This window comes from Carassius auratus, chromosome 5 (genome assembly GCF_003368295.1).
Source record: "Carassius auratus strain Wakin chromosome 5, ASM336829v1, whole genome shotgun sequence".
NCBI classification, from domain to species: Eukaryota; Metazoa; Chordata; class Actinopteri; order Cypriniformes; family Cyprinidae; genus Carassius; species Carassius auratus.
The window spans coordinates 29,884,107-29,911,177 of NC_039247.1; the positions used below are offsets into that span (position 1 = coordinate 29,884,107).

Consider the following 27,071-nt stretch of genomic DNA (forward strand, 5'->3'; position numbering starts at 1 on the left):
ATATAATATAATATAATATAATATAATATAATTAATTAGTTTCTTTGTTTTTTATTTTTATGAATTTGATTACAAATTCACGTATTCTAGGAGTACAAATTTTTTAAATCTTCCTTGTAATTAAGTCCTGCTTCTATTTTGCTGTCTGTTTTATCTGTTTATTTCCATAACCCTTCTAGCTGAGTGATGTAGCTGAATGGATGTGCTGTTATCTTCACTCACTCTGTGGTGATGTGGGTGAGCAGCTGCATAGATGTGTAACCGTCCTGCAGAAAGCTCTCCTCGTAACGCTCCATCTTAATGGCCCTGAGCCAATCAGACACCGTCCCACAGGACGCGGGCGTCAGAGGGAAGTGCTGGTCTAACGGAGGGTGAGAGCGTCTGAGGAGCAAGACAGAGACAAGTTTTAAGATGTTATATAAAGCTTAATATGTTTATTTCAGTTATAGCTCCAGTAATTTTAGTGTTTCTACTTAAAATTATTTTATTTCAGCTAATTGCCAAGGCAACATTTCTATTAAATTTTTTGGTAGATTTTAATTTTTTGCTCATATTTTATTTTAATTTTATTTACAGAAAATGATTTTTAGTCAGTGTTCTTTTAGTATCATTAATAATCTGTTATAATTTTTGATAATCTATTACATATTAAATTTGAAAAAAACATTTATATTTTCTGTTTTCATAAAAATCTTTGTTTAAATTTCTGCTTTTTTTGTTTGTTGTCATTTTTATTCGTTTATATATATAGTCTATATATACAGTATTGTTCAAAATAATAGCAGTACAATGTGACTAACCAGAATAATCAAGGTTTTTCGTATATTTTTTTATTGCTACATGGCAAACAAGTTACCAGTAGGTTCAGTAGATTCTCAGAAAACAAATGAGACCCAGCATTCATGATATGCACGCTCTTAAGGCTGTGCAATTGGGCAATTAGTTGAATTAGTTGAAAGGGGTGTGTTCAAAAAAATAGCAGTGTGGCATTCAATCACTGAGGTCATCAATTTTGTGAAGAAACAGGTGTGAATCAGGTGGCCCCTATTTAAGGATGAAGCCAACACTTGTTGAACATGCATTTGAAAGCTGAGGAAAATGGGTCGTTCAAGACATTGTTCAGAAGAACAGCGTACTTTGATTAAAAAGTTGATTAGAGAGGGGAAAACCTATAAAGAGGTGCAAAAAATGATAGGCTGTTCAGCTAAAATGATCTCCAATGCCTTAAAATGGAGAGCAAAACCAGAGAGACGTGGAAGAAAACGGAAGACAACTATCAAAATGGATAGAAGAATAACCAGAATGGCAAAGGCTCAGCCAATGATCACCTCCAGGATGATCAAAGACAGTCTGGAGTTACCTGTAAGTACTGTGACAGTTAGAAGACGTCTGTGTGAAGCTAATCTATTTTCAAGAATCCCCCGCAAAGTCCCTCTGTTAAAAAAAAGGCATGTGCAGAAGAGGTTACAATTTGCCAAAGAACACATCAACTGGCCTAAAGAGAAATGGAGGAACATTTTGTGGACTGATGAGAGTAAAATTGTTCTTTTTGGGTCCAAGGGCCACAGGCAGTTTGTGAGACGACCCCCAAACTCTGAATTCAAGCCACAGTACACAGTGAAGACAGTGAAGCATGGAGGTGCAAGCATCATGATATGGGCATGTTTCTCCTACTATGGTGTTGGGCCTATTTATCGCATACCAGGGATCATGGATCAGTTTGCATATGTTAAAATACTTGAAGAGGTCATGTTGCCCTATGCTGAAGAGGACATGCCCTTGAAATGGTTGTTTCAACAAGACAATGACCCAAAACACACTAGTAAACGGGCAAAGTCTTGGTTCCAAACCAACAAAATTAATGTTATGGAGTGGCCAGCCCAATCTCCAGACCTTAATCCAATTGAGAACTTGTGGGGTGATATCAAAAATGCTGTTTCTGAAGCAAAACCAAGAAATGTGAATGAATTGTGGAATGTTGTTAAAGAATCATGGAGTGGAATAACAGCTGAGAGGTGCCACAAGTTGGTTGACTCCATGCCACACAGATGTCAAGCAGTTTTAAAAAACTGTGGTCATACAACTAAATATTAGTTTAGTGATTCACAGGATTGCTAAATCCCAGAAAAAAAAAATGTTTGTACAAAATAGTTTTGAGTTTGTACAGTCAAAGGTAGACACTGCTATTTTTTTGAACACACCCCTTTCAACTAATTCAACTAATTGCCCAATTGCACAGCCTTAAGAGCGTGCATATCATGAATGCTGGGTCTTGTTTGTTTTCTGACAATCTACTGAACCTACTGGTAACTTGTTTGCCATGTAGCAATAAAAAATATACTAAAAACCTTGATTATTCTGGTTAGTCACATTGTACTGCTATTATTTTGAACAATACTGTATATAGTGATGGGCATAGATAAAAATGTTTTAATCTAGATTAATCTCACTGTAATCTTGGAATTAATCTAGATTAAAATGGCTCATTTGAATTTAGAGTATGTATGCTACCCAAATAAAATAATGACTAAAAGAAACGTTAAGTCTTTGAGAACGGGTTTCTCAAGCCAGGTGGTGCATTAGAACAGGGGCTCATCTCCTTTTTCCAAAATGCATCACAAACTGCTTGAGAAAAATTTAAACAAATTCCACATTGCACAAGGTGCAAACAACCTTATGCCTGTTTCACACATACTCCGTCTGCAGTGCGTATGCGTTTCGTATTTTTTTACGCACCAATGTTAACGGATTCCAGCGTTCATGTGGTTGCGGTCCGTCAGTGCGTTCCAGGAGCGTGCGTCCGCAGCAGTGCAGCGATCGTTCATGTACCCTGTACTGGACTGCAAACAGGTCCTATGTGAAAGCACAATGAGTATGAGTCCGTGCTGCTTCAGCACCACATACGTAATGCACACGGACTGCATACACACTGCAGACGGATTATGTGTGAAACAGGCGTGCATCTTGTTGAGGTTTCCATTGGGAAGCTTCTTTAAAAAAAAAATAATTCCCTGAAGCAAACCCGGCCGCATCTTAGCTGCATCCATGTTAGCACGTCACATTCGATGTGGTAATTTCACAGTAGGCATATGGTGCGTTCAAGTCATCTTGTATAGATTGTATTTACGAGTTGAATGAACATGAATGCCACCACAATATCGTAAATACCAGTGGGAAGCTCTGGATTTTCTTTAAGCCCCGATCTGTACGAGTTGGGGGCATGTCAGTTATTAACATGGCGGAATACACAATACTTAAAGGTATTTAGCAGTGATTTTGTCAGGCTTTTCTATTTACAGCGCAGTAAGTTAATCGACGATGCATAATATGATGGGATTATAATATAACAATACAACTTGTAACAATAAAGTTGGCAGTGGTTTTATAAATTAATTTAAAACATTAAAAAACAAAGTATACCTAATGCACATTTCTTTGTTTTACATTTTCTAGAACAAGAGTTTAAGAACATTGCTGTATTTTGTGTTATTAATTAAGAGAAAGTACCCTCCATCTTGCTCCAATGAAAGTGACTTGAACGCACATGCCGTCGTAAGCACAACTTCCCATCTTGTGCGTACAAACTTCCCAGCAGTACTTGAACGCGCCATTACACACAGGATTAAAGACTCGTTCTCGCCCCCAACAGATTTGGCTAGGTATACATCCGCGCAAAAATATCAAGGTGAAAGTCATCATAGCTTGCGTAGTATAAACCCAGCTCCCAACCCAACTTTGAGAATAGATTAACGGCAATATTTTTTTTATTGCCCGATAAGAGTCTCACGTTAACGCAGTATGTTAATGGCGATAATGGCCCATCACTAATATATATATATATATATATATAGTTTTTATTAGATTTTAGTTTATTTAATTGTACTTTACAAATTTTTTTAATGTTGCCTTGGCAGCTAATTAAAATAAATGTTTAATAAGTAATATGTTTGAGCTCTTTTTTATTTAGTTTCACTTTATTTCAAGTAACAACTTTTTTCTTTTTTTCAGGGGGGTGGGTCTGGTAGTTTTGGTTAATGGTAATAACCCTGTTATTAGTTTTAGTAAACAATAACAACACTGATCATTTGGCCAAAAAATAATGACTGTTTCCAAATAGGTTTCCCAGACTCATGCATTACTCAGTAAAACAGGTAGTCCTAAAATTATACTATTAATTGAGTAATCATTAACCCAGGATAAGACGAAGTATCACAACATTGAAAACAGCAAATTTAACTATAGTAAAATGTGTTTAACACTGCTGAGAGCATTACTAAAAATAGGCAAAATATTTCATAAGCAAACATGCAGTGGACAGGGGAGGTGTGAATGACAGCTGTTCGATTCAGTGGAAATCTCCTGAACTTTCTGCACTCAAAGTTTCCACATAAGCCCAATTATAACAACTTCACAATCTCTTTTTCTTGTTGGTCTCTTGTTGTACCTTTTACAGCAGATTACAGCAGCAATGGCGATGATGAGCACCAGCATGCCCGTGGCTATCAGGATCCCGGTAACAAGCACTGGAGACGAGGAATCATCTTCTAGGGAAACAAAGAGAGGCACACAGCCAGAGTGAGAGAGAGATGGGTTAAAAACAGAAATACAATCTCAAAAAAAAAAGAGCTTCGATCTACACAAAGAGGGGAAAAAAAATCAATAAAACACCTTCTCAGACAAGACTCTAGGGAACAAAAAGATGTCCTTTTATGAATTAGCACAAGACTTGTGAGAGTTGACTCCTTCGACTAGAACTTTTCTTACCGTCAGGAAGGGTCCGAAAGACAACAGCCTGACCGAAGCTACCGTAGCCGGCCAAGGTGCGAGCGCGGACCTGAACCTCGTACTGCGTCGCTCTGCGCAAATCACTCAACACCACCTCGTTGAGATTACTCTCCATATAATGATAGGAGCACTCCTCAAAGCCGCGCTCCTGTCAAAGAACACACCAATATCTTCCATTAAAATAATTTACCATATTTTCTGGACTATAAGTCATAGTTTGGCTGGTCCTGCGACTTATAGTCAGGTGTGACTTATTTATCAAAATTAATTTGACATGAACCGAGAGAAATTAACCAAGAGAAAACATTACCGTCTCCAGCCACGAGAGGGCGCTCTATACTCCTCAGTGCTCCTGTAGTCTACACTGAAGACATAGAGCGCCCTCTCGCGGCTGTAGACGGTAATGTTTTCTCTTGGTTCTTGCTTCATTTTCTTGTGTATGTTTTTTTCCTTGTCATGACATATTTTTGGACTGATGCGACTTATACTCAGGTGAGACTTATAGTCCGAAAAATACGGTAGTCGATTCTCAGTCGAATGGAGACAGAGAAACATGGAGAGGTCTTAAAAACAGAGGAGAGAGCAGAGAAAAGACAGGTTTAAAAAAAATATGAGAAATCATATTATTCTGAGCAAATGCTGTGTGCTCTTTGAAACCAATGTAAGACCTCTTGAGTGCAAGTAAAAGAAGTACTTAAATGCAATTAGCTGAACTTAAAGGGTTCGTTTGCAAACGAATCACTCGATGTAACCGGATCTTTTTGAACCAGTTCACTGAATCGAACTGAATCATTTGAAACGATTCGCGTCATCAATAAGCATTAATCCACAAATGACTTAAGCTGTTAACTTGTTTAAATAAATAAATAAATAAATAAATGTTTGCATTTAGCGGACGCTTTTATCCAAAGCGACTTACAGTGCATTCAGGCTATCAATTTTTACATATCATGTGTTCCCGGGGATTCAAACCCCCAACCTTGCGCTTGCTTGCTTGCTAGCACAGTGCTCTACCAGTTGAGCTACAGGAACTAGAGTAATTCATTTACTCAAACAGTATTACACTGACTGAACTGCTGTGAAGAGAGAACTGAAAATGAACACCGAGCCGAGCCAGATAACGAACGAACGAGTGACTCGATCATTCTCGAGTCAAGATCCGGTTGCATCGGTTGTCAGTCAGATCACCAGTAGTGATGGGAAGTTCGGTTCTTTTCCGTTCTTTTGCACTCGACGTAATGACGTCATTGCTGATGATTGCCCTTGATTCAAGCCTTCGGTTTACCCGCGCTCATAACATTAGCACAGAATCAGTTCAGAATCAAACACCAAAAGAATCAGTTCAGTTCAGACGCTCTGTGTGTCATTGTGCTTCACGCTGAATCATACATGCACAGTATCATCAGCTCCTCGGTTCTCGAATCGGACGCGTCTGACAGAAACGGTTCTTGACTCGAGAATGAATCAGTCTTTTGTTCATTATCTGGCTCGGCTCGGTGTTCATCTTCAGTTCTTTCTTCACAGCAGTTCAGTCAGTGTAATACTGTTTGAGTGCATGAATTACTCCAGGATACTGGTTTGTTTGAACTCAGAGGGAGTGTCAGCCACATTAAAAAAAGTTAACAGCTTAAGTCATTTGTGGATTAATGCTTACTGGAGACGTGAACCGTTTCAAACGATTCAGTTCGATTCGGTGAACTGGTTCAAGAAGATCCAGTTACATCGAGTGATTCGTTCGCGAACCGGATATTACTACACTGCTGTGAACGCACTTACAACAGTCATAGTTTTTGTAATTTTTGTACCAAAATGTATTTTTGATGCTTCAAAAAATTCTAACGGACCCTCTGGTGTCACATGGACTACTTTGACATGGACATGGACAGTATACCATACACACAGCTTCAATGGAGGGACTGAGAGCTCTCGGACTAAATCTAAAATATCTTAAACTGTCCCAAAGATAAACGGAGGTCTTACGGGTTTGGAACGACATGAGGGTGAGTTATTAATGACTTTTTGCCTGAACTAACCCTTTAAGAGTGCTTTTACATCTTTATATACAAATTTCATAATTAGTGCTATTTTCTTTGCAGTGAAAAGCATTTGTGGTAAACCAAAGTATACTTTAAGTCAATTTCTATTGAAACTTATTTTAAAATATATTTGTTGTAATAAACACATAAAAAGTTGGTTCATTTAAAATATATTAACTTTAAAAGTCACATCGAATAATACGCTAGGGTTAAAATTATAAAGTATTTTGCATTACTGTGTTATTCAACATGAAATAATGACATTTGAGATGAAACAAGGCACTGATATATTTTAAAGTCAGTCAGTCCATTTTTACCCCCCCCCCCTTAAGAAGCAGCCATAAAAGGTCTGTCTTCAAGTATGCTTAAGTGGCCTTTTATTTCATTAATACTGCAGTTTATAAAAAATGTACTTCTAAGAATTAAAGTTGACTACAAGTGCACGTGTAGTATGGTGTAGAGTGGTATAGTGCAGTGTAGTAGTTCACCTTCTCACAGTAGCGCAGCTGGTACTGGAGGATCCTGTAGTGTGATTGGGTCGGTGTGTTCCAGTGCAGCGTCAGGCTGGATTCTGTGGCTGCGATCTTCCTCAAACCCGACACCAGTACAGGAACTACACACACACAAGCAATTAACACACTCAACTAAAACACCTTTCCATCATGTGCAGCTTCGCTGTCTCTCTGTCTCTCACCGTTGGGGCTGGTGGTGATGTTGATGGTGTCCCCCGCGGGCCCCTGCAGGGTCAGAGGAGAGACCCCGTTGAGGGCCATCACGGTGAAGCTGTAGGTGGTGTGAGGTCGGAGACCCCAAATGCTCACGCGCCGGCCCTGGATCCCAGTCTGGGATGGTCGGTAATTCACACCGTCCCCGCATGGCGCGCAGGGGACCCCAGGGGCCGGGCACATTCGACACTCCACACTGTAGGTGAGGTCCGATCGGCCCCCACTGTCTAACGGTTCACTCCACTCCAGCGTGAGAGACGTGTCATTGACCTGGGGAACAGGGCTGCGCGGGGACGAGGGCGGACCTGGACAGGACAACAAACACAGGATGCTTGATTTATCTGGATGACACATCTGTGAACAGCAGTCTTTGTAGGGTTAAGGGACGGGAGGATTTAAGCTGTACGCACGTGTGCAGGGTGTATCTGGACTGTCAGAAGGGGCCCGGTAAAAACCAGGGCGACACCCACACGAGGCGGATCCCGTCTCTCCTGTGTGACTGGAGTCAGGACACACTGAACACGGGCCAGGACCAGATCCCATCTTAAAACGACCCACCGGACACACTGGACAGAGAGAACCAGACAGAGACACTTAAAACATGTTGTTTTTAAATCAGGAAGGGAAAGCACACACAGATACAGACTCATATGAATCGAAAGTCATCACCAAGGTTGCATTAATTTGATCAAAAATACAGCAAAAACATAATAAAAAAAATTCTATTTCCTATATGAATTTCTGTTAAAATGGCAGGTGTGTGTGTGTGTGTGGGTTTATTTGATGGGAAAGTGTTTTTGTTTAATACATGATAACACAGCACTCATTCCCTCACAACCTGTGTTTCTCTGTTGGACTGAAAAAACTATGGTGGTCCAGACTGGTTTAGCTAGAAAACCAGAATAGTCGTGTGAACATTAGTGGGTTAAAGTTTGAATTGAGAACTCTGTTCATCAAAGAATAACAAAAATCACGGTTGAAGCAGCACAACTGTCAACATTGATAATATTCAGAAATGTTTCTTGAGCAGTAAATCATCATATCAGAATGTTTTCTGAAGATCATGTGACACTGAAGACTGGAGGAATGATGCTGAAAATACAGCTGTGCATCACAGGAATAACTTACAGTTTAACCCCTTGACTGTCACTCACATTTTTGAAGATAGACTTGAATGTGCATGATAAAAACCTAAATTTTTATAATTCATGACTTAAAACATTTTGTAATGATATTGAAGTACCATTTACGTGGTAATGCAATGTCTGATTTTAAAATGGGTTTTAAAAGATGAATTTTGAGATTTTAAGTTTTCAGTCGATATATAATTTCTGATGATTTCTAAAATGTGATCGGAAAAAAAAAGGCAACAAGGAAGTCTTTTTTTTTAAACAAAGGTCAAAACCTTGAGGGTGCACTCTTGTCATAAATGTATCTATTTATTTTCCTACATCATTTTTAACAAAAAACATTGGTAAAATATATATTTGGGAGTCTTAGACCTTTCCAACGATATATAGTTTGTCAAGATTAGATTAGATTTGATTGTAATATAGTAAGGTAAACCTAGGTGACAGTGACAGTGACAGTTGAGGGGTTAAGCACGAACCTTATTTGTCCTTTTGTGTCAACATTTAAACAATCATTTAGACAACAAATCCAAACTTGTGCTGGTGTCTATTTCAGTTGATGCTGGTTTGATTCAGGCTTGAAACCGCTTCTGAATGTCTGTATGGCAAAGTCTGGTGAATGATATATGAAATATGATCATGCTCTTCTGCATGTTTAGCCACTCAAACACTTAATTATAGTCTAGCGACTGACACTTTCAGCAGAAAAACACGCATTCAGGTCACCCAAGAAACTTTAGTAGCTGGTGTGACCCACTCACAACAAACACACATACACACACACGTATGAAGAAGCAATGCAGAATCTACGGTGACCAAATTGCAATTGCAAATTGTTGTCAACAGTTTGACAACACAAGTGTTGCAAATCCTCACAACACATGCAAATTAACAAACGCGCTGCAAGTAGCACTGACCACAATGTAAATGTTTCAAGGAGACCCCAAAAAGTGTCGGACCCAGCTGGGATTTGCTTATTGTGCAGTGGCTACTGGTCAGTGGAGTTGTTGCTGAACTGAAAGGTGATTTTTTTTTTAAACACCCTGATTGCATGATTCCTTTATCTTTTGGATATTATTAGCCTAAATAAGCTGAATAATTACATGATTCACTTTGAAACGTTACTTAAGTTGCTGCGCGTTGAGCTCTCTCGGCCACCGTAAGAATCTCATGAGACAGGAACAGACGAGTTTGCCTGATCGGTTTCATTTCATAATCAGTTCTCCACAACCCTCTCATATTGTTGGAAACACATCTGGATTTGATAAGCATTAGTTCCACTCAGACCAAAACGTGGTCTAAACTATTATCCTCTTCACTGGTTTGTGTGTGTGTATATGTATATATATAATTCATGTCTTTACTGTCACTTCTCATCAATTTAGTAATAAAATGTATTAATAATAAGCTCATTTCTATTTTTCAAAAAGAAAAAAGAAAGAAAGACAAATCATAATGACCTGAAATTGTGCTGAATAGTAATGCATCTAACTTCATGGGCCCTATCTTGCACCCAGCGCAATTGACTTTGTACACCGACGCATGTGTCATTCCTATTTTGCACCCGCGCAAAGCGCGCTTTTCCCTCCACAGAAGCACGTCGCTAAACTAGTGAATGAACTTGCGCTCCCTGGGCGGTTCAGCGCAAAAAAGGAGGCGTGTTCCGGCGCAAAAAATCACTGGTGCTATTTTGCTGTTCCATTAAACAATTGCGCCACTGACCAGAAAAAACCTAGGGCCCTATTTTAACGATCTGAAACGCAATTGTCAAAGCGCGAAGCGCAAGTAAGTTTGTGGGCGGGTCTCGGCGCTGTTGCTATTTTCCCGGCGGGATAAATGGCTCTTGCGCCCGGCGCAAATCTAAAATGGGTTGGTCTGAAGTAGCTTCATTATTCATAGGTGTGGTTTGGGCGTAACGTGAAATAAACCAATCAGAGCGTCATCCAACATTCCCTTTAAAAGCAGGTGCGCAAGTTCCATTATGGATTGCTATTATTATGGCGTATTTACCAGGCGCACGCCAGGAGCGGTTCACAGCCGAGGAGACTGATGTTCTTGTAAGAGCAGTGAAAGACAGAGAAGTTGTGTTGTATGGGGATGGGAGAATAATTAGCCTGAATAATTTGTAAGCTAGATTTATGCCTATTTTTTCACATCTTCGTGGCACACCACAATGATTTCCGTCATCTCATGTGTTAATATTTTTTTAGTGTAACAATTTATGATTTGCAAAAATAACTGTTGCATCTGTGTAGATTACATGAGCAAAGTGTATGCGCGTTGTGCACGCTATACATTATGGTCAAGCATGCGCCCTTAAAATAGCATAATGAACAACGCGCAACGCGCCACTGACTTTAGACTAGGTTTTTTCTGGTCAGTGGCGCAATTGTTTAATGGAACAACAAAATAGCACCAGGGATCGTTTGCGCCGGAACACGCCTCCTTTTTTGCGCTGAACCGCCCAGGGAGCGCAAGTTCATTCACTAGTTTAGCGACGTGCTTCTGTGGAGGGAAAAGCGCGCTTTGCGCGGGTGCAAAATAGGAATGACACATGCGTCGGTGTACAAAGTCAATTGCGCTGGGTGCAAGATAGGGCCCCTAGTCTAAAGTCAGTGGCGCGTTGCGCGTTGTTCATTATGCTATTTTAAGGGCGCATGCTTGACCATAATGTATAGCGTGCACAACGCGCATACACTTTGCTCATGTGATCTACACAGATGCAACAGTTATTTTTGCAAATCATAAATTGTTACACTAAAAAAAATATTAACCTGTTGGCCAAATAGTGGCAAGATATATGTGTATATAAGTACATCTGACAAATTGTGGCTATTTCCTCCCACGCCTGTTTAACCGACGCTATTTTGGGTGGGTTTCTCCCATCCCCATACAACACAACTTCTCTGTTTTTCACTGTTCTTACAAGAACATAAGTCTCCTCGGCTGTGAACCGCTCCTGGCGTGCGCCTGGTAAATACGTCATAATAATAGCAATCCATAATGGAACTTGCGCACCTGCTTTTAAAGGGAATGTTGGATGAAGTTCTGATTGGTTTATTTCACTTTACGCCCAAACCACACCTATGAATAATGAAGCTACTTAAGACCAACCCATTTTAGATTTGCGCCGGGCGCAAGAGCCATTTATCCCGCCGGGAAAATAGCAACAGCGCCGAGACCCGCCCACAAAGTTACTTGCGCTTCGCGCTTTGACACTTGCGTTTCAGATCGTTAAAATAGGGCCCCATGCCTTTTATAGACTTTAAATGCCCCCGATATACTTCAAACGAAGTTCGTTTTCATTCTTCGATTCGGTGAAAAAAGTCTGAAAAGGCTGAGCAACCGTATGTTTCCGAACATTCTGACACCCGTGCGCTGTTGGAGGCAAGGTGTAGATTAATGTAAACTTGTCATGATGCTTGCATGTGTCCCCTAAACACAACAACTATGAAAGTGTAGGAAATCTAGGTGTGAGACGGGCACCAATGTACACACAAGCAATTAATGTGAACTAAAATACACTTAATGTCAGTTAACAATACACTTAAGTGTGAATTAAATGTAATGTTTTTGACCACATAAATAAATATTATTTGTACTTCTTTGATAAAAGAATGCTTCTGCAGTTCATCTGAAATGGCAATATAATGGCCAGACTTGTACAGGGCTTTGGATACAAGTGTCTGCCGAATGCAGAAATGTAAATGCACCCCAGATGCACAAGTGCCAGGGTTTTGCACTGACACTGTTTGTCTTGTGTTTTTCTTTCGTGTCTATGTCTTGTTTCAGCACATGGCCTTGTTTTCCTTGTCCATGTGCTTCGTTAGCCCCTCCACCTTGTTTCCTCTTTACCACATCCTCTTGTTAGCCTAGTTGGTCTAATTTGTGCTCACCTGTCCCTCATGTATTTTCCTAGTGCACCTCACCCTTTTGTGCTTGCTGGTCTGTGGTCATTCTCACCCCCTCTGTCTCTATCTGTGGATGTGGCTGAATATGTGTCCATGTCTCCCTGTCTGGTTGGTCTTGTGCCCTTGTTTTGTCTAGTCCTTGCAATTCCATGTTCTTGGCTTGCTCCTTGTTTTAGTAATTTGTTTGTTCTTTCCTTTTGCTGTTATTGGTAATATTTTAGTTTTTCTAGTCTTGATTATTGGTTTTGTTGGATTATTTTGAGTTGGTTAAATTGGTAGTTTCTTATTTTGCTACTTAACCTTTTATTAGTTAATTATCTTATATTTTTCCTTGTCTTGAGTTTAACTTGTGTTTTTGTGGAGCTTTGTCCTAGTCTTGTGCTCAAGTTCCTGACCTGTCCCCATGTGTCCTGCCCTGGTTCTACCTGCCTGGCATTTGGTCTGTCTCAGAGTCTGTGGTCAACAAGTTCCTGAGCTCTGCTCTATGGTGCCTTGTGTGGTCTTCTCTATCAACCTGGTCTTGCTGTCCCCTCTGTTGCCAAAGTATTTTGCCAGTTGTTTCCTGAAGCCTTCCCAGTGGCCTTCCCTAGCTGTTCCTGTTTGTGGTATCTTTTGTGCACTTCACTACCTCTTGTATCAGTCTGTCTTGTCAATAAAACCTTGTCATCTCACTGCAATTGGGTCCTCCTTCCTAGATCCCTGACCACAAGACTGTAATGTCATAGTGAGTGAAAATGTGTCCAGCTGTAGGACACTGATGAAATAATCCTCTCTTCTCATTTCTCCACAGCGAGCAGCTCCACTTCCTCTGGTCTAAACTGCCTTTCTGTGAGACCTTCATCTCACCCTTTTCACTCAGTCAGTGTTTTCCCTCTTTCCCAAGTGTTACAGACTTTGTCTAATTCAGTCCAATCTGTCCTTTATGGTCTCTCTGGCCTCTTATCAGTGCTGAAGTTGCAGTCATGGTTTTTTTTAAAAAGTCCTCAAAACGTACTCTTAAGGTAGAAAAGCAGTGTGTTTGTTTTTGTAAAATATTCTATACTCGACAGTCCTTCAGACTCATACATTTGTAACAGTAGTTATAAAGATGGGGGTTTATGCTCAGAAGGGTGAGCTACTGTCTGCGGCATACGGTGCACAGTTAGAAATTGTTTCGTATGCATGGAAAGTAAACCCAGTTGACCAGCTACATTTGACAATGTGTATCATTCAACCAGAGCACACTGTGAGTCTCCAAAATGCAATGTGCTCAACCTGACCTTCAATCTCCTATGGGACAAACTGAAAGGAAGACCAGCCCTGAATTCTTTATCATTATTAAATCAGATCACTATTTACCTTCAACGTAATTAATGCCGCTGTAAGTTAACAGACGTTATTAAACTGAAAATACTCCATGGTAATTTTTCATTATCAGGTGGTAATAGTAAATACACTACAGTTACAAATTTTAGGATCAGTTTTTTTTCCCCTTTCTATTTAATACTTTTTTTTTAAATGACTGTGCTAGAATTAGCCAGAGGTGCCAAAGAAAGACCGAAAGGCAGGACGGAGAACTGATAGCTCTAACCTTCGAAGGTGAATCGCAAGAAAGGCCTGTGATGGGGCGTTATTTAAATCTGAAAATAGGTATCTTTCAGATCCACTGAGATAAATCAGTCTCTCGGGCATATTTGCACAAGAATCTGTCTGGTCTTGAGCATTTTGAACGATCTCTGCATGAGGGCTTTTTTCAAACGCCTGAGATCTAGGATGAGTCTGAGACTTCCATCCTTCTTTGGGATGAGGAAATATCTGCTGTAGAAACCTGCATCACTCTGGTTCAGCGGGACGGTTTCTATAGCACCTTTTCTCAGCAGTTTCGCAATCTCGACATGAAGTAAATGTGCTACTTCTTCATTTACCGTAGTATCTGCCCTGGCTCGAAAGCGCGGGGGTCTTCAAGCGAAATGCAGCAAATAACCCAATGTGACACGCCCGGCATCATATCCCATGCTTTTACTGTATGCTTAAAGCAAGGGGAATAATGGTATTGATGGGGGCTCTAAAGACACGTTTCCACTGCAGGAACTTTACCCAGGAACTAGGGACTTTGGTCTGGTACTCGGTGTGTTTCCACCGCAGGAACCAGGAACTAAATAAAGTTCCGGGTAAAAAAAATCCCCTCAGAAAGTCCCTGCTGGCGAGGTAGTACTTTTTCAAAGTTCCGGAACTTTCGGGGACAGGACTTGGGCGCTAAACATCCTGATTGGTTGAGTTCACGCAGCATTGGTTGAGTTCAACCACCATTTATTTGGATCAACATTTTCAAGATATTACTGTTATTGTGTCATGAAATGTAATTTTAAAAGTATTTAAGGCGAGAATGTAGTTGTTTAAAACTCAAATCTGTGGTTTATTTATAAAGACGGCGCCCATTTAAAAATGTGTTTCGCCGATCACGGAGACGTGAGCTCCACGCAATCAGCGGGAGCTCAGTGATCATGTATCCACCGAGAGCAGCCTCAAGTTGGCTGGACCTTCTGATAAGTGCCGCTGGCTCTGATGTCTCTTTAGTGGTTAAACATAAGATATAATTTGTTTTGAGTAAATCTAACAGGTAATCTTTGGTCTGCATTCATATTTCATTTATTTTAAATGTACAGTGAGGAATATTGCAGTAGTCAAGGCAAGCTGACTGATGTTATCAAGTACGCTGCTGTTTGCAGAATTACCGGGCTTGCGTCGTCGCGGACATCACACTCCTGAGTCGAATGTGGGAAGTCTGAACTACCGAGGATGCACATTCAAAGTCAGCGCACTTTGTACTGAGAAACGGGCGCAGACCTATGTCACCAGCAGAGCCGGACAGTAACGGAGTACATTTACTCTAGTACAGTACTTAAGTACAATTTTGAGGGATCTGTACTTAACTCGAGTATCATTTTTGGGGAGTACTCATGACTTTACTCAAGTACATTTGAGAGGCAAATATTATACTCTTTACTCTGCTACATTTCTTTGTCAGCGTTGCCATTGTGCTATTGCCTTGTGGGCAAGTGAGAAATGTTAAATAAAGAAACATAGTAAAAAGATGAAAATGACTTGATTTTACTTTCAATTCCTTTTACATTCTCCAAGGTATTAACATTAACATTTCTCATAACTCCATGTAGGACGTTTTTTTTACATAAATGTAAGCACTGTGGCAGTAGTAATGCAATATTTAGAAAATGTACTCTTGTACTCTTGATACTCAAGTACTTTTAAAAACAAGTACTTCAGTACTTTTACTTAAGTACACAACTGACTGTAACACAACTGATGACAGCTCATCATCTGTGTTCTCACTCACCTCTACACTCCATATCTCCATGGCTGGCCTCGAAGCCCGGCAGGCAAGTGCAGGTGGTGGTGGGCTGGTCCTCCCACTGTCCATCTTCCCCGCAGAACATCTTGGGCGGTCTGGGATTGGGTCCAGGCTGCACTGCGTTGGCCACACACTGGCCCACAGCCTCCTGGACCAGCGAGCGTGGAACAGTCTCCGGGAAGACGGATAGTGAGCGTGTGAGAGCCGGACACTTCTTAAAGAAGACACGCACAGATAGAAGCGCCATGCAGGCGCCCTGGGCCTGAAACGCCAAGTAGAATCCACGTTTGGTCAAAGGGCCCAAACGCAGCGTTTTGACATTAAACTTCTTCTCTCCACCTTTGCGCAGCAGGAAGTCCGCAGCCACCGTGTCGACCTAATGGAAGCAGAGATACCGTAAACACTGAAAAGAGAGAAATCGATTGTTCCCATGAGACTAAACGAGAGCCGACCTCATAGATAGTCAGTGTTTTCTACACATACAGGATTGAGATTAAATGGATGATCTCACATCACCTCTACAGACTTCAATAATAACCCAAACTCTATTCAGAGTGTGATCTCAAACGTTTCTCATCAGAGTCTCCCGAGCCCAAATGATGTGCTATCCACAGCCATTTTAGGGTTATACTCTTGGTACTTTAACAAGTGCACATATATATATAAACTATATATATATATATATATATATATATATATATATATATATATATACAGTACAGACCAAAATTTTGGACACACCTTCTCATTCAAAGAGTTTTCTTTATTTTCATGACTATGAAAATTGTAGAGTCACACTGAAGGCATTAAGGGCTATTTGACCAAGAAGGAGAGTGATGGGGTGCTGCGCCAGATGACCTGGCCTCCACAGTCACCGGACCTGAACCCAATTGAGATGGTTTAGGGGTGAGCTGGACCGCAGACTGAAGGCAAAAGGTAAAACAAGTGCATCTCTCGGGGAACTCCTTCAAGACTGTTGGAAGACCATTTCAGGTGACTACCTCTTGAAGCTCATCAAGAGAATGCCAAGAGTGTGCAAAGCAGTAATCAAAGCAAAAGGTGGCTACTTTGAAGAACCCAGAATATGACTTATTTTCAGTTGTTTCACACTTTTTTATGTATTTAATTCCATATATAATTCCACATGTGTTAATTCATAGTTTTGATGCCTTCGGGGTGAATCTACAATTTTCATAGTCATGAAAATACAGAAAACTCTTTGAATGAGAAGGTGTGTCCAAACTTTTGGTCTGTACTTACTCTCTCTCTCTCTCTCTCTCTCTCTCTCTAATGCACTTGCAGACAAAAATTATATTAATGAAATAGAGGGCAACTTAAGTGTATTTAGAATACACTTTCATGACTATATTTTAAAGTGAAATGTAAAAAAATTTGAACGTTTTTTTTAAGTGCATTTGTTTTAATAATCTTTTATTATCATTTAAAGTAGCACACTTACTTTGATGTGTTGACTAACACACTAAAGCACATTTAATGCACTTGATTATTTTAAAATAAAGTTTATTATAGTTCACTACAAATGCTTGTCAGTACATTCAGCAGTGACTTTAACCATATTTCAAACACAATAGAAGTAATGATACAAAGAGAACTTAGTGTACTTTAAGTCTTTAAGAAGAAAGCACTATAAATGTAATTTAATATTATTCTATAAATTATTTGCATGCAGTTAAGTGTCTGAAAACATTAGATACTGTTTGCATATAAGTATTTTCTTTTAACAGATATTATTCCCGTAAACTCTTTTTAAAAGATGTATGCTAAAACGTATGTATTTTTTAAAGAAAAAGTGTGTCTACATAGCTTTCCGTCTTTGATTTCTCACCTTGGTATAGGGGTTCTCCATCCACGCGGGGTGGGTTGCAGTCGCATCATCCGTGTCGCTCTCGTAGTAGTAAAGGTTGAAGGTCTCTTTGCAGGATCGGTGGTGCGTGGTTCGCGATGAGCATTCGATCATGGTGAACTTCAGCTCCACGTACACCTGCGATGCCTCTCGGCGCTCGATCAGCTTACTGCGCAGCCAGTGACTGGACAAGCCGTCGACCTGGCAGATCTGATAGGTCCTCACGCTGTTGCTCTCCTCATCTAGACCGCTGATCTCCTCCCACTGCACAAAAGAAGGAGATGGGCTGTAATAACATACGCATTGACTGAGGTTTTGGTCTATATGGAGGGGTCAGGTCTCACCTCAGGTTTAGAGCCAGAGTTTGTTGTCCACTTAAGATCTGATATTTCTGTCTTCGTATTCATCAGGACTTCTGTCACACACAAGATAGAGAGGGGGGGTTCATTAAAAATCTAAATTATAAAAATAAAAATAATACAATTTTGCCTTGTTGTTTGCTTAGTGTGTTTGAACTGTACTTTACATCTTAAAAGTATGCATTTTTGCAAAAAAGAAAAAAAAACAACAACACAAAAGATGATATTTTGAAGAATGGACTTAAAAATAAATACTATAGAAGTCAATGGCTACAGTCGACTGTTTGGTTACCAACATTCTTTAAAATATCTTCTTTTGTGTTCAACAGAAGAAAGCAATTAATACAGGTTTGGAACAACCTGAGGGTGAGACAGATAATAAAATATTAATATAGTAAAAGACCACTTAACTGCACTTAAGAAACCGTCTCTCTTTAACATGCTTAAAGGGTTAATAATAAAGATGCTAACAGTGCTACTGATACTTTCTGCTCCACTCTTACATCTTGTTTAGACACTGTTTGCCCCTTATCTTCCAGGCCAGCCCGTAACACCCCTTCTGCCCCTTCTATGCTGTTATGTGTTAAAAAGATGTTAAATGGGATGATTGCGCAACACTTGCGTGAGTTACTGTTGCTATGAAAGCAAGCAGAAAAAAACCAGAAAGACCAGACTTCAATAATACAAGACGTTTAATCTTTAGTGGATGCAGTTACCAGGACCAAAACAAACAATATAAAAGGTGAAAATATTAATAAAGAATAGAATACAAGAGTGTCGCCAAAGTAATTAAACAATCAAAACATAAATACCATAGCTAGTTTACCCAACCTCTAAACTAACTAGCAAAGTAAAATGTAGAAATAAACCCCGAAATCTTCAGCGGATTCGCCGCCTTAGATAAACTATTCTAACTAACAAACATAAATACAACAGTGGCGATCACTCTCCGCCTAGCTAACAATTCCAACAAACTGCCTACCGTTGGTTCACGCTGTACATTCCACAATCGGCAGAATAAACTCAGTAGCAACACATTAAATGCGCTAAACAGATTATGTTACACGCACAAGCAAATACAACGTCAGAGTTAACAAACACGAAGGAGTATTACTCACATCAGAGAGACTAGGCATAACTCAAACATTAACAACAGTTCATGACTTTGGAGCAGAGGAACAGATCAATTCACATGAGCTGGCTGAAATCTGGCAAAAGAACAATCTTCCGTGCTTCTTGTGAATGGGCCTTTTAAACCCGGCAGCGCGCCATCGGATTGGTCCACCAGCTTCTATGACGTGTGTGATAGTAACGACACACCTGCCGACCAACCAATGAGCACCACCTGAAAGTAATGAACACACACACAAAGACAAAGAGAAACACAAGTCCACGTGGGACGTAACACTTCCCCCCTAAAAAAGAAAAAATACTTTTTTTTTTCATCCTGTAAGATGTACAAGGGCACATTAGCCTAAGCTCTGGATAAAGTGTCCGCAATTATATTATCCGAACCTTTCTTGTGTTCAATTACTAAATTGTACCCTTGTACCATCAAAGACCAACGCATCAGCCTCTGATTCTGGTTATACATGCGACCTAAAAACACTAGAGGATTGTGATCCGTGAAAACGATTACAGGCAAAATGGTTGAACTCACATATACATCAAAGTACTGTAACGCCAATAGTAAGGCCAATGTTTCCTTTTCAATCGTAGAGTAGTTCAATTGATGTTTATTGAACTTATGTGAGAAGTAACATACTGGATGGTCAATACCCTGAGCGTCTTCTTGCACCAGCACTGCCCCCGCACCAACAGAACTTGCGTCGATTTCAAGTTTGAAAGCTCGTTCAACATCAGGAGCTGATAAAACAGGTGTGCTACATAGTAAAGCTTTGACATTATCAAAGGCATTCTGACACTCATCGTTCCACAGAAAAGTGCATGAAGGGCTAAGGAGTGATGTCAGAGGATTGGCCACAGTAGAAAAATTCTTGCAGAAACTCCGGTAATAACCGGCCATCCCAAGGAATCTACGAAGTTCCTTGCGCGTAGCAGGAACAGGAAACTCTGCAATTGCAGTCACTTTTGCCTCTATTGGTCTTACCTGTCCTTGACCCACTTCTTTGCCCAAATACGTAACTGTAGCTTGACCAAATTCACATTTGGCCAAATTTAATGTCAGTGAAGCTTTATCCAGGCGGTCAAATACCTCTCTCAACGTTGAGACATGTGCGGACCAATTAGGTGAATAAATTACAAGATCATCCAAATACGCACTACAGTTTCGGACACCCGCGAGCACAATATTAATAAGCCTTTGAAATGTGGCTGGGGCATTGCGCATGCCGAATGCCATAACGCAATATTGCAGGAAATCATCTTGGGTCACAAAAGCAGAAATTTCAGATGCACGTGACGTTAAAGGCACCTGCCAGTAACCTTTCAGTAAATCTAATTTACTGACAAATTTAGCGGACCCCAGATTGTCCACACAGTCCTCCATACGAAGTAGGGGAAAACAATCAGGAACAGTCACTGCGTTTACCTTTCGATAATCCGTGCAAAATCTAGCGGATCCATCACTCTTAGTCACAAGCAAACACGGAGAACTCCATGGGCTAAAACTCTGCTTAGCTAGACCATTTTCACACAAATACTCAACTTCAGATCTCATCACAGAACGTTTAAAAACATTCATTCTATAAGCATGTTGCTTGATAGGGGTGGCATTACCCACGTCAATGTCATGTTGCAGAATAGTAGTACGAGAAGGAACATCATGAAATAACGAAGGAAAGTCATGAATTACTTTTTTCACGTCATTTCTATGAGACTCGGACAGATGAGACAAATGAGAATCTAAATCAGCCAGCACCTCAGAGTTCTTCAACCTGGCGCACTGCTGATATGTGTGTCGTACCAAAACTCCATCATCCTCCTTGTCCTGCATAGCAGTGAAATCCAACATCTTGCGATGACTCTATAACATGATATGCCTTCAGCATATTTACATGACACATGCGTGATTTCTTTCGGCGATCTGGAGTACCAATCACGTAATCAGTGTCACTCATTTTTCTAATCACTTCATACGGACCTGAAAATCGTGCCGACAAGGCAGAGCCAACTACAGGCAATAAAACAAGCACCTGATCACCCTCCTTAAAATGCCGTTGAACAGTTTTACGGTCAAATTTATTCTTCATTGCCACCTGAGCTTTTAGTAATGATTCTCGTGCCATTGCACAAGCCTTGTGCTCATGAAATTTACTCACGTAATCCAGCACAGTGGTTGTAGCACTCGACTGGCTAGCTAGAATATCTTCTTTAAGCATCCTTAAAGGACCCCTCACAGTATGACCGAAAACAAGGTCAGCAGGACTAAATCCCATACTATCTTGTACTGCTTCTCTAGCAGCAAACAAAACTAAAGGTATCCCCTCGTCCCAGTCTTTACTCGTATCCATACAATACCGGCGTAACATCGCTTTCATGGTCTGATGAAACCGTTCCAAAGCTCCTTGGCTCTCTGGATGGTAGGCACTCGAAATTCTGTGAGAAATGTTCAAAGTCTTTAACACTTGTGTAAAAATCTTTGACAAAAAATTGGTACCTTGATCAGACTGCACAATCTTCGGTAATCCAAACATTGAAAATAATTTTACAAGCGCGTTGCTAATCACCGGCGCCGTAATTTTCCTCAGTGGTATCGCTTCGGGAAAACGCGTCGCTGTACACATTATTGTTAACAAGTATTGATTACCAGATCTTGATTTAGGTAGGGGGCCAACACAATAACATGCTCAAAAGGCTCTCCCATCACTGGTATAGGAACAAGCGGTGCGCGCGGAATCACCTGGTTTGGCTTACCTGAAAATTGACATGTCACACATGTTCTACAAAATTTGGCCACATCAGCCTTCATTCTGGGCCAAAAAAAATGTCTCAGAATTCGATGGTACGTTTTCTTAATACCTAAATGCCCAGACAAATCATGATCATGAGCCAGCGATAGTACTAAATGTCTATAACACGTAGGAATGACGATTTGGACCACAGAAGTCCAATCCGAATCACCCCCAACATCCGCACACCACCAACGCATCAGCAACCCATTCTGCATATAGTAAGCATTTCTCCTCTTCCGTGCCGCCTCCACAGAAACGACAGAGGAAAAACACTTTTGCAGAGAAAAATCATCCTTTTGAGCTGCGATAATTTTCTCACTAGTGACTTGTAATTCTAAATCATTTGGCTTCAAAACAATGACTTTGTCATCGGGCTTACCGATCTCAGCCAGCAGAACATCGTTCCCAACCGTAGGTACCATGAAAGTGGAGGATAAATCGTCTGCATCAGCGAATTTATGAGCTTGTGCTCGTGTCACAGCACAAACAGAAAAAACCTCAGGGAATTTCTCTAACAATTCATCAGTTTTATCCGACAAAACAGGTTTATCACAGACTTCCAGCAGAGGAAAAATCTTACCTCCTGCTATTTCATTACCAAGAATGAAGTTCACTCCATGCACTGGTAAACTATCACGCACTCCAACTTTCACAAGTCCTGAAAACAAATCAGATTTCAAATAAAGTTGATGCAAAGGAACCTTCATAGTACTCATTTCGAGACCGCGTACTAGCACGTGACTTCTGCAAAAAGTAAGCTCAGAGAATGGTAATGTATCAGCCACTATAAACTACTGCATCGCCCCTGTATCCCGCAACATAGTCACCTTGACTTGATCCAGAGGTTGTTAACTAATATTTAGTTGTATGACCACAGTTTTTTAAAACTGCTTGACATCTGTGTGGCATGGAGTCAACCAACTTGTGGCACCTCTCAGCTGTTATTCCACTCCATGATTCTTTAACAACATTCCACAATTCATTCACATTTCTTGGTTTTGCTTCAGAAACAGCATTTTTGATATCACCCCACAAGTTCTCAATTGGATTAAGGTCTGGAGATTGGGCTGGCCACTCCATAACATTAATTTTGTTGGTTTGGAACCAAGACTTTGCCCGTTTACTAGTGTGTTTTGGGTCATTGTCTTGTTGAAACAACCATTTCAAGGGCATGTCCTCTTCAGCATAGGGCAACATGACCTCTTCAAGTATTTTAACATATGCAAACTGATCCATGATCCCTGGTATGCGATAAATAGGCCCAACACCATAGTAGGAGAAACATGCCCATATCATGATGCTTGCACCTCCATGCTTCACTGTCTTCACTGTGTACTGTGGCTTGAATTCAGAGTTTGGGGGTCGTCTCACAAACTGCCTGTGGCCCTTGGACCCAAAAAGAACAATTTTACTCTCATCAGTCCACAAAATGTTCCTCCATTTCTCTTTAGGCCAGTTGATGTGTTCTTTGGCAAATTGTAACCTCTTCTGCACATGCCTTTTTTTAACAGAGGGACTTTGAGGGGGATTCTTGAAAATAGATTAGCTTCACACAGACGTCTTGTAACTGTCACAGTACTTACAGGTAACTCCAGACTGTCTTTGATCATCCTGGAGGTGATCATTGGCTGAGCCTTTGCCATTCTGGTTATTCTTCTATCCATTTTGATGGTTGTCTTCCATTTTCTTCCACGTCTCTCTGGTTTTGCTCTCCATTTTAGACATTGGAGATCATTTTAGCTGAACAGCCTATCATTTTTTGCACCTCTTTATAGGTTTTCCCCTCTCTAATCAACTTTTTAATCAAAGTACGCTGTTCTTCTGAACAGTGTCTTGAACGACCCATTTTCCTCAGCTTTCAAATGCATGTTCAACAAGTGTTGGCTTCATCCTTAAATAGGGGCCACCTGATTCACACCTGTTTCTTCACAAAATTGATGACCTCAGTGATTGAATGCCACACTGCTATTTTTTTTAACACACCACTTTCAACTAATTCAACTAATTGCCCAATTGCACAGCCTTAAGAGCGTGCATATCATGAATGCTGGGTCTCATTTGTTTTCTGAGAATCTACTGAACCTACTGGTAACTTGTTTGCCACGTAGCAATAAAAAAATATACGAAAAACCTTGATTATTCTGGTTAGTCACATTGTACTGCTATTATTTTGAACAATACTGTATAGGCAAAATTGAGGTGCATATATGTGCATATACAGGAAATATAGGTCTCCTGTATTGCTTCTTCATATCCACATATAAGCCCTATACATACAAGATATGTCTTCTATATAGTTAATGGCAGGATCTGGTCATTTTGTAGCTCATATCCCATTTTTGTCATACATGATGCCTAGCTCATATTTTCTATTATCAAGGCAAAAACTAAGAATTGACGAAAAAATTATGTAAGAACTTATGTATGTGCGAACATGTTAAATTGGTATCACATGTAATTGGCATGTTATGGAATTTAACTATAGCAATATATTAACATGATATACTGAGCCGGACAGTAACGGAGTACATTTACTCGAGTACAGTACTTAAGTACAATTTTGAGGGATCTGTACTTTACTCAAGTATCATTTTTGGGGAGTACTCCTGACTTTACTCAACTACATTTGAGAGGCAAATATTGTACTCTTTACGCCGCTACATTTCTATCCATAACCATAAGTACCCATTACTTCTTCGGCCCCGTCCACACGGAGATGGAACCCCAATTTATTAATCCGTGTTAATGTTAGCAACTTGAGCCACGTCTGACTCCAGAGGAGGAGATGGCGGGCGAGTTGAGACATGCGACATGATGCAACCAGTGCTGAAGTTGCCTCATATGAAGCAATCCGAGTGGCGTGACTGCGGCAGTGGATGCCATATGCCCCTGAAAGTGTTTCAGTGGTACCACTGTTCTGCCTTTGAAGAAACTCGGGCAGTTCAGCACTGACTGGGCATGCACGCTGGTGAGACCTGCCATCATACTCACCGAGTCTAACTCCATAGCGAGATAAGAGATTCTCTGTGCAGGGGAGAGCTTGCTCTTCTCTCGGTTGACCTGAAGCCCCAACTGACTGAGGTGCCGAAGCAACAGGTCCTCGTCGGAAAAATAATTGAGAGCTGCGTTCCACAGATCAAAGTTGATCTGTGACAATTTTAGCTGAACTGCATCAGGACTGGTCACAAGGTCACAGACAAAATAACAGCTTAACATCGGGATAGGGTAATTTCCTGAGGCTCAAATGATTAACACAGAACACCAAGGTACTGTTCATACTTCCCCCAATCATTTCATCAGCCAAATTATTTCTGTAAAGAAAATGCTACATCATGTGAATACAATGTTGTACTATACTAAAATATAACATTATAAACATGAACAAGAAACATAACTGTGATTATTTACATAATGCTTAAAATGAGAATGTTATGTATACATAACTTTAATGATATACTGTAATTATAATTAGTGCATTATGTAATTGTAATGAGAGTCGTATGACTGTGAAGACAGACGTAGTCAAAACTGGATACATACGTCATGTCAATATGGCCCTTTAAATAATTTTCTTATTCTGCCTACTTGCTCTTGAGGAGGATTTGACTGGTGTGTCATTTATGTTATTGTGCAAGACTATTAAAATAGTTTGTAATCTCTCACACTGCAGAGGTTGTTCTCATAAATCCAACTGACACTTGAGACTCCCACATTTTGTAATTTTATACATCTTGAACAGCAGCTTGTGCAGGGCCCAATTCAAGACTTGCAGATTCAGGGAAATTGATCTTTTATTGAAAATGTGGGTACCGCTGGCCGTTGGTCGATTTTACAGCTGGATATGAATGGATGGTCACCGCTCTCCTGCACGGGGCTTGACGTGCCGGCCTTGAAGAACTCTCAGTACGGGGCGGAGCCGATGTGGATGGCGCAGGAGGGCACCCACAGCAAAGAGCAGGCTGAAGCACGGCCCACAATGGAGCGGTGGCAGCCAGAGGATCACGTCGGGGCAAGATGCGCTGTATGGTCTCAGTCTGCTGTTGTACTGTCAGAAACTGCTGGGCACACCTCTCGACAGAATCACCGCACAGGCCAGCCTAGGGGACAGGAGTGTTGAGAAAGTGCACTTTTGTCAGTTTCTCTCATCCCGACCAGACTGAACCAGAGTTGGCACTTCTGGACCACCAGAGTGGACATCTCCTTCCCAAGGGACTGCATCGTGACTTCCCTCGCCCGGAAGGGTGAGGTCAGTCACTGTGCACAGCTCCTGCATCAACCTCGGGTTGGTTCTACCCTCGTGCATTTGTCAAAGCCTTGGCTTGGTGAATTTGCAAGATAGCCATGGCTTGCAGGGCAGAAGCATCTTGGCCCGCAGCACTGTAGTGGCCAAGAGCGGCCGACAGCTTACAGGCCTTGGATGAGTGTACAAGTACACCACAATCGCAATTTCCTGTTGGGGAATGTAGATGCAGCCCCTAACTGCAACGGTATCGAGTGTAGTGAGGACAGAGGAAGGAAACGAGCGGCTTCTGGCCATCCACGACTACGTCACTTCCCCATGCACATCCGGGAAGAAAGGAACCAGAGCAAGCCGCAGTTGTGAGCCGTGCTCTACACCGAGAACCAATTGAACAGCCATGAGCACTCAGGGCTGGGCTGTGCATTCACCTCCATCCTGATGCTCACAGCTGCCCTGGCAAGCACGGCTGTCAACTCTGAGTCCAATTTGGCAGTAGTGACAACACCCGAGGGGGGAAGCCCCGTCAAATCTTCATCCACAGAGGTCAATAGCCCATCCCGATGCTGCAATTGACATCTGATCCCCGGCGGCAAACTGAACTACTCATTGGGACTGCCATAAGACAGCCCAGCAAAATCACCCGCAGCTGCACAGGACAAGCACTGTGGAAGGACTGAGAGGTCTGTGTGGCATGGCCCAACCGGAATGGGTAGTGACAGCTCCTTTCTCTTTAAGAAAGGAGAGATGTGATTGCAGCC

At 41.0% G+C, this 27,071-nt stretch overlaps 1 protein-coding gene across 8 annotated transcripts in view; it reads right to left on the minus strand.

Moving 5' to 3' along the window:
* LOC113085130 (ephrin type-B receptor 4-like) overlaps window positions 1–27,071 on the minus strand; it is a 41,966-nt gene that overhangs the window by 8,395 nt on the left and 6,500 nt on the right. For 3 of the 8 annotated variants that reach the window (XM_026255098.1, XM_026255097.1, XM_026255101.1), the window contains 9 exons: window positions 18,145–18,215; window positions 17,783–18,064; window positions 15,922–16,312; window positions 7,957–8,112; window positions 7,516–7,851; window positions 7,310–7,434; window positions 4,765–4,933; window positions 4,445–4,544; window positions 223–381 (listed from right to left, as the gene is read on the minus strand). In XM_026255098.1, coding sequence (XP_026110883.1) covers window positions 223–381; window positions 4,445–4,544; window positions 4,765–4,933; window positions 7,310–7,434; window positions 7,516–7,851; window positions 7,957–8,112; window positions 15,922–16,312; window positions 17,783–18,064; window positions 18,145–18,215 — 1,789 coding nt within the window. Of the gene's footprint in view, window positions 1–222; window positions 382–4,444; window positions 4,545–4,764; window positions 4,934–7,309; window positions 7,435–7,515; window positions 7,852–7,956; window positions 8,113–15,921; window positions 16,313–17,782; window positions 18,065–18,144; window positions 18,216–19,277; window positions 19,505–27,071 lie in introns of all 8 variants that reach the window. The other 5 variants (XM_026255102.1, XM_026255104.1, XM_026255100.1 and 2 more) reach the window with 4 other exon arrangements.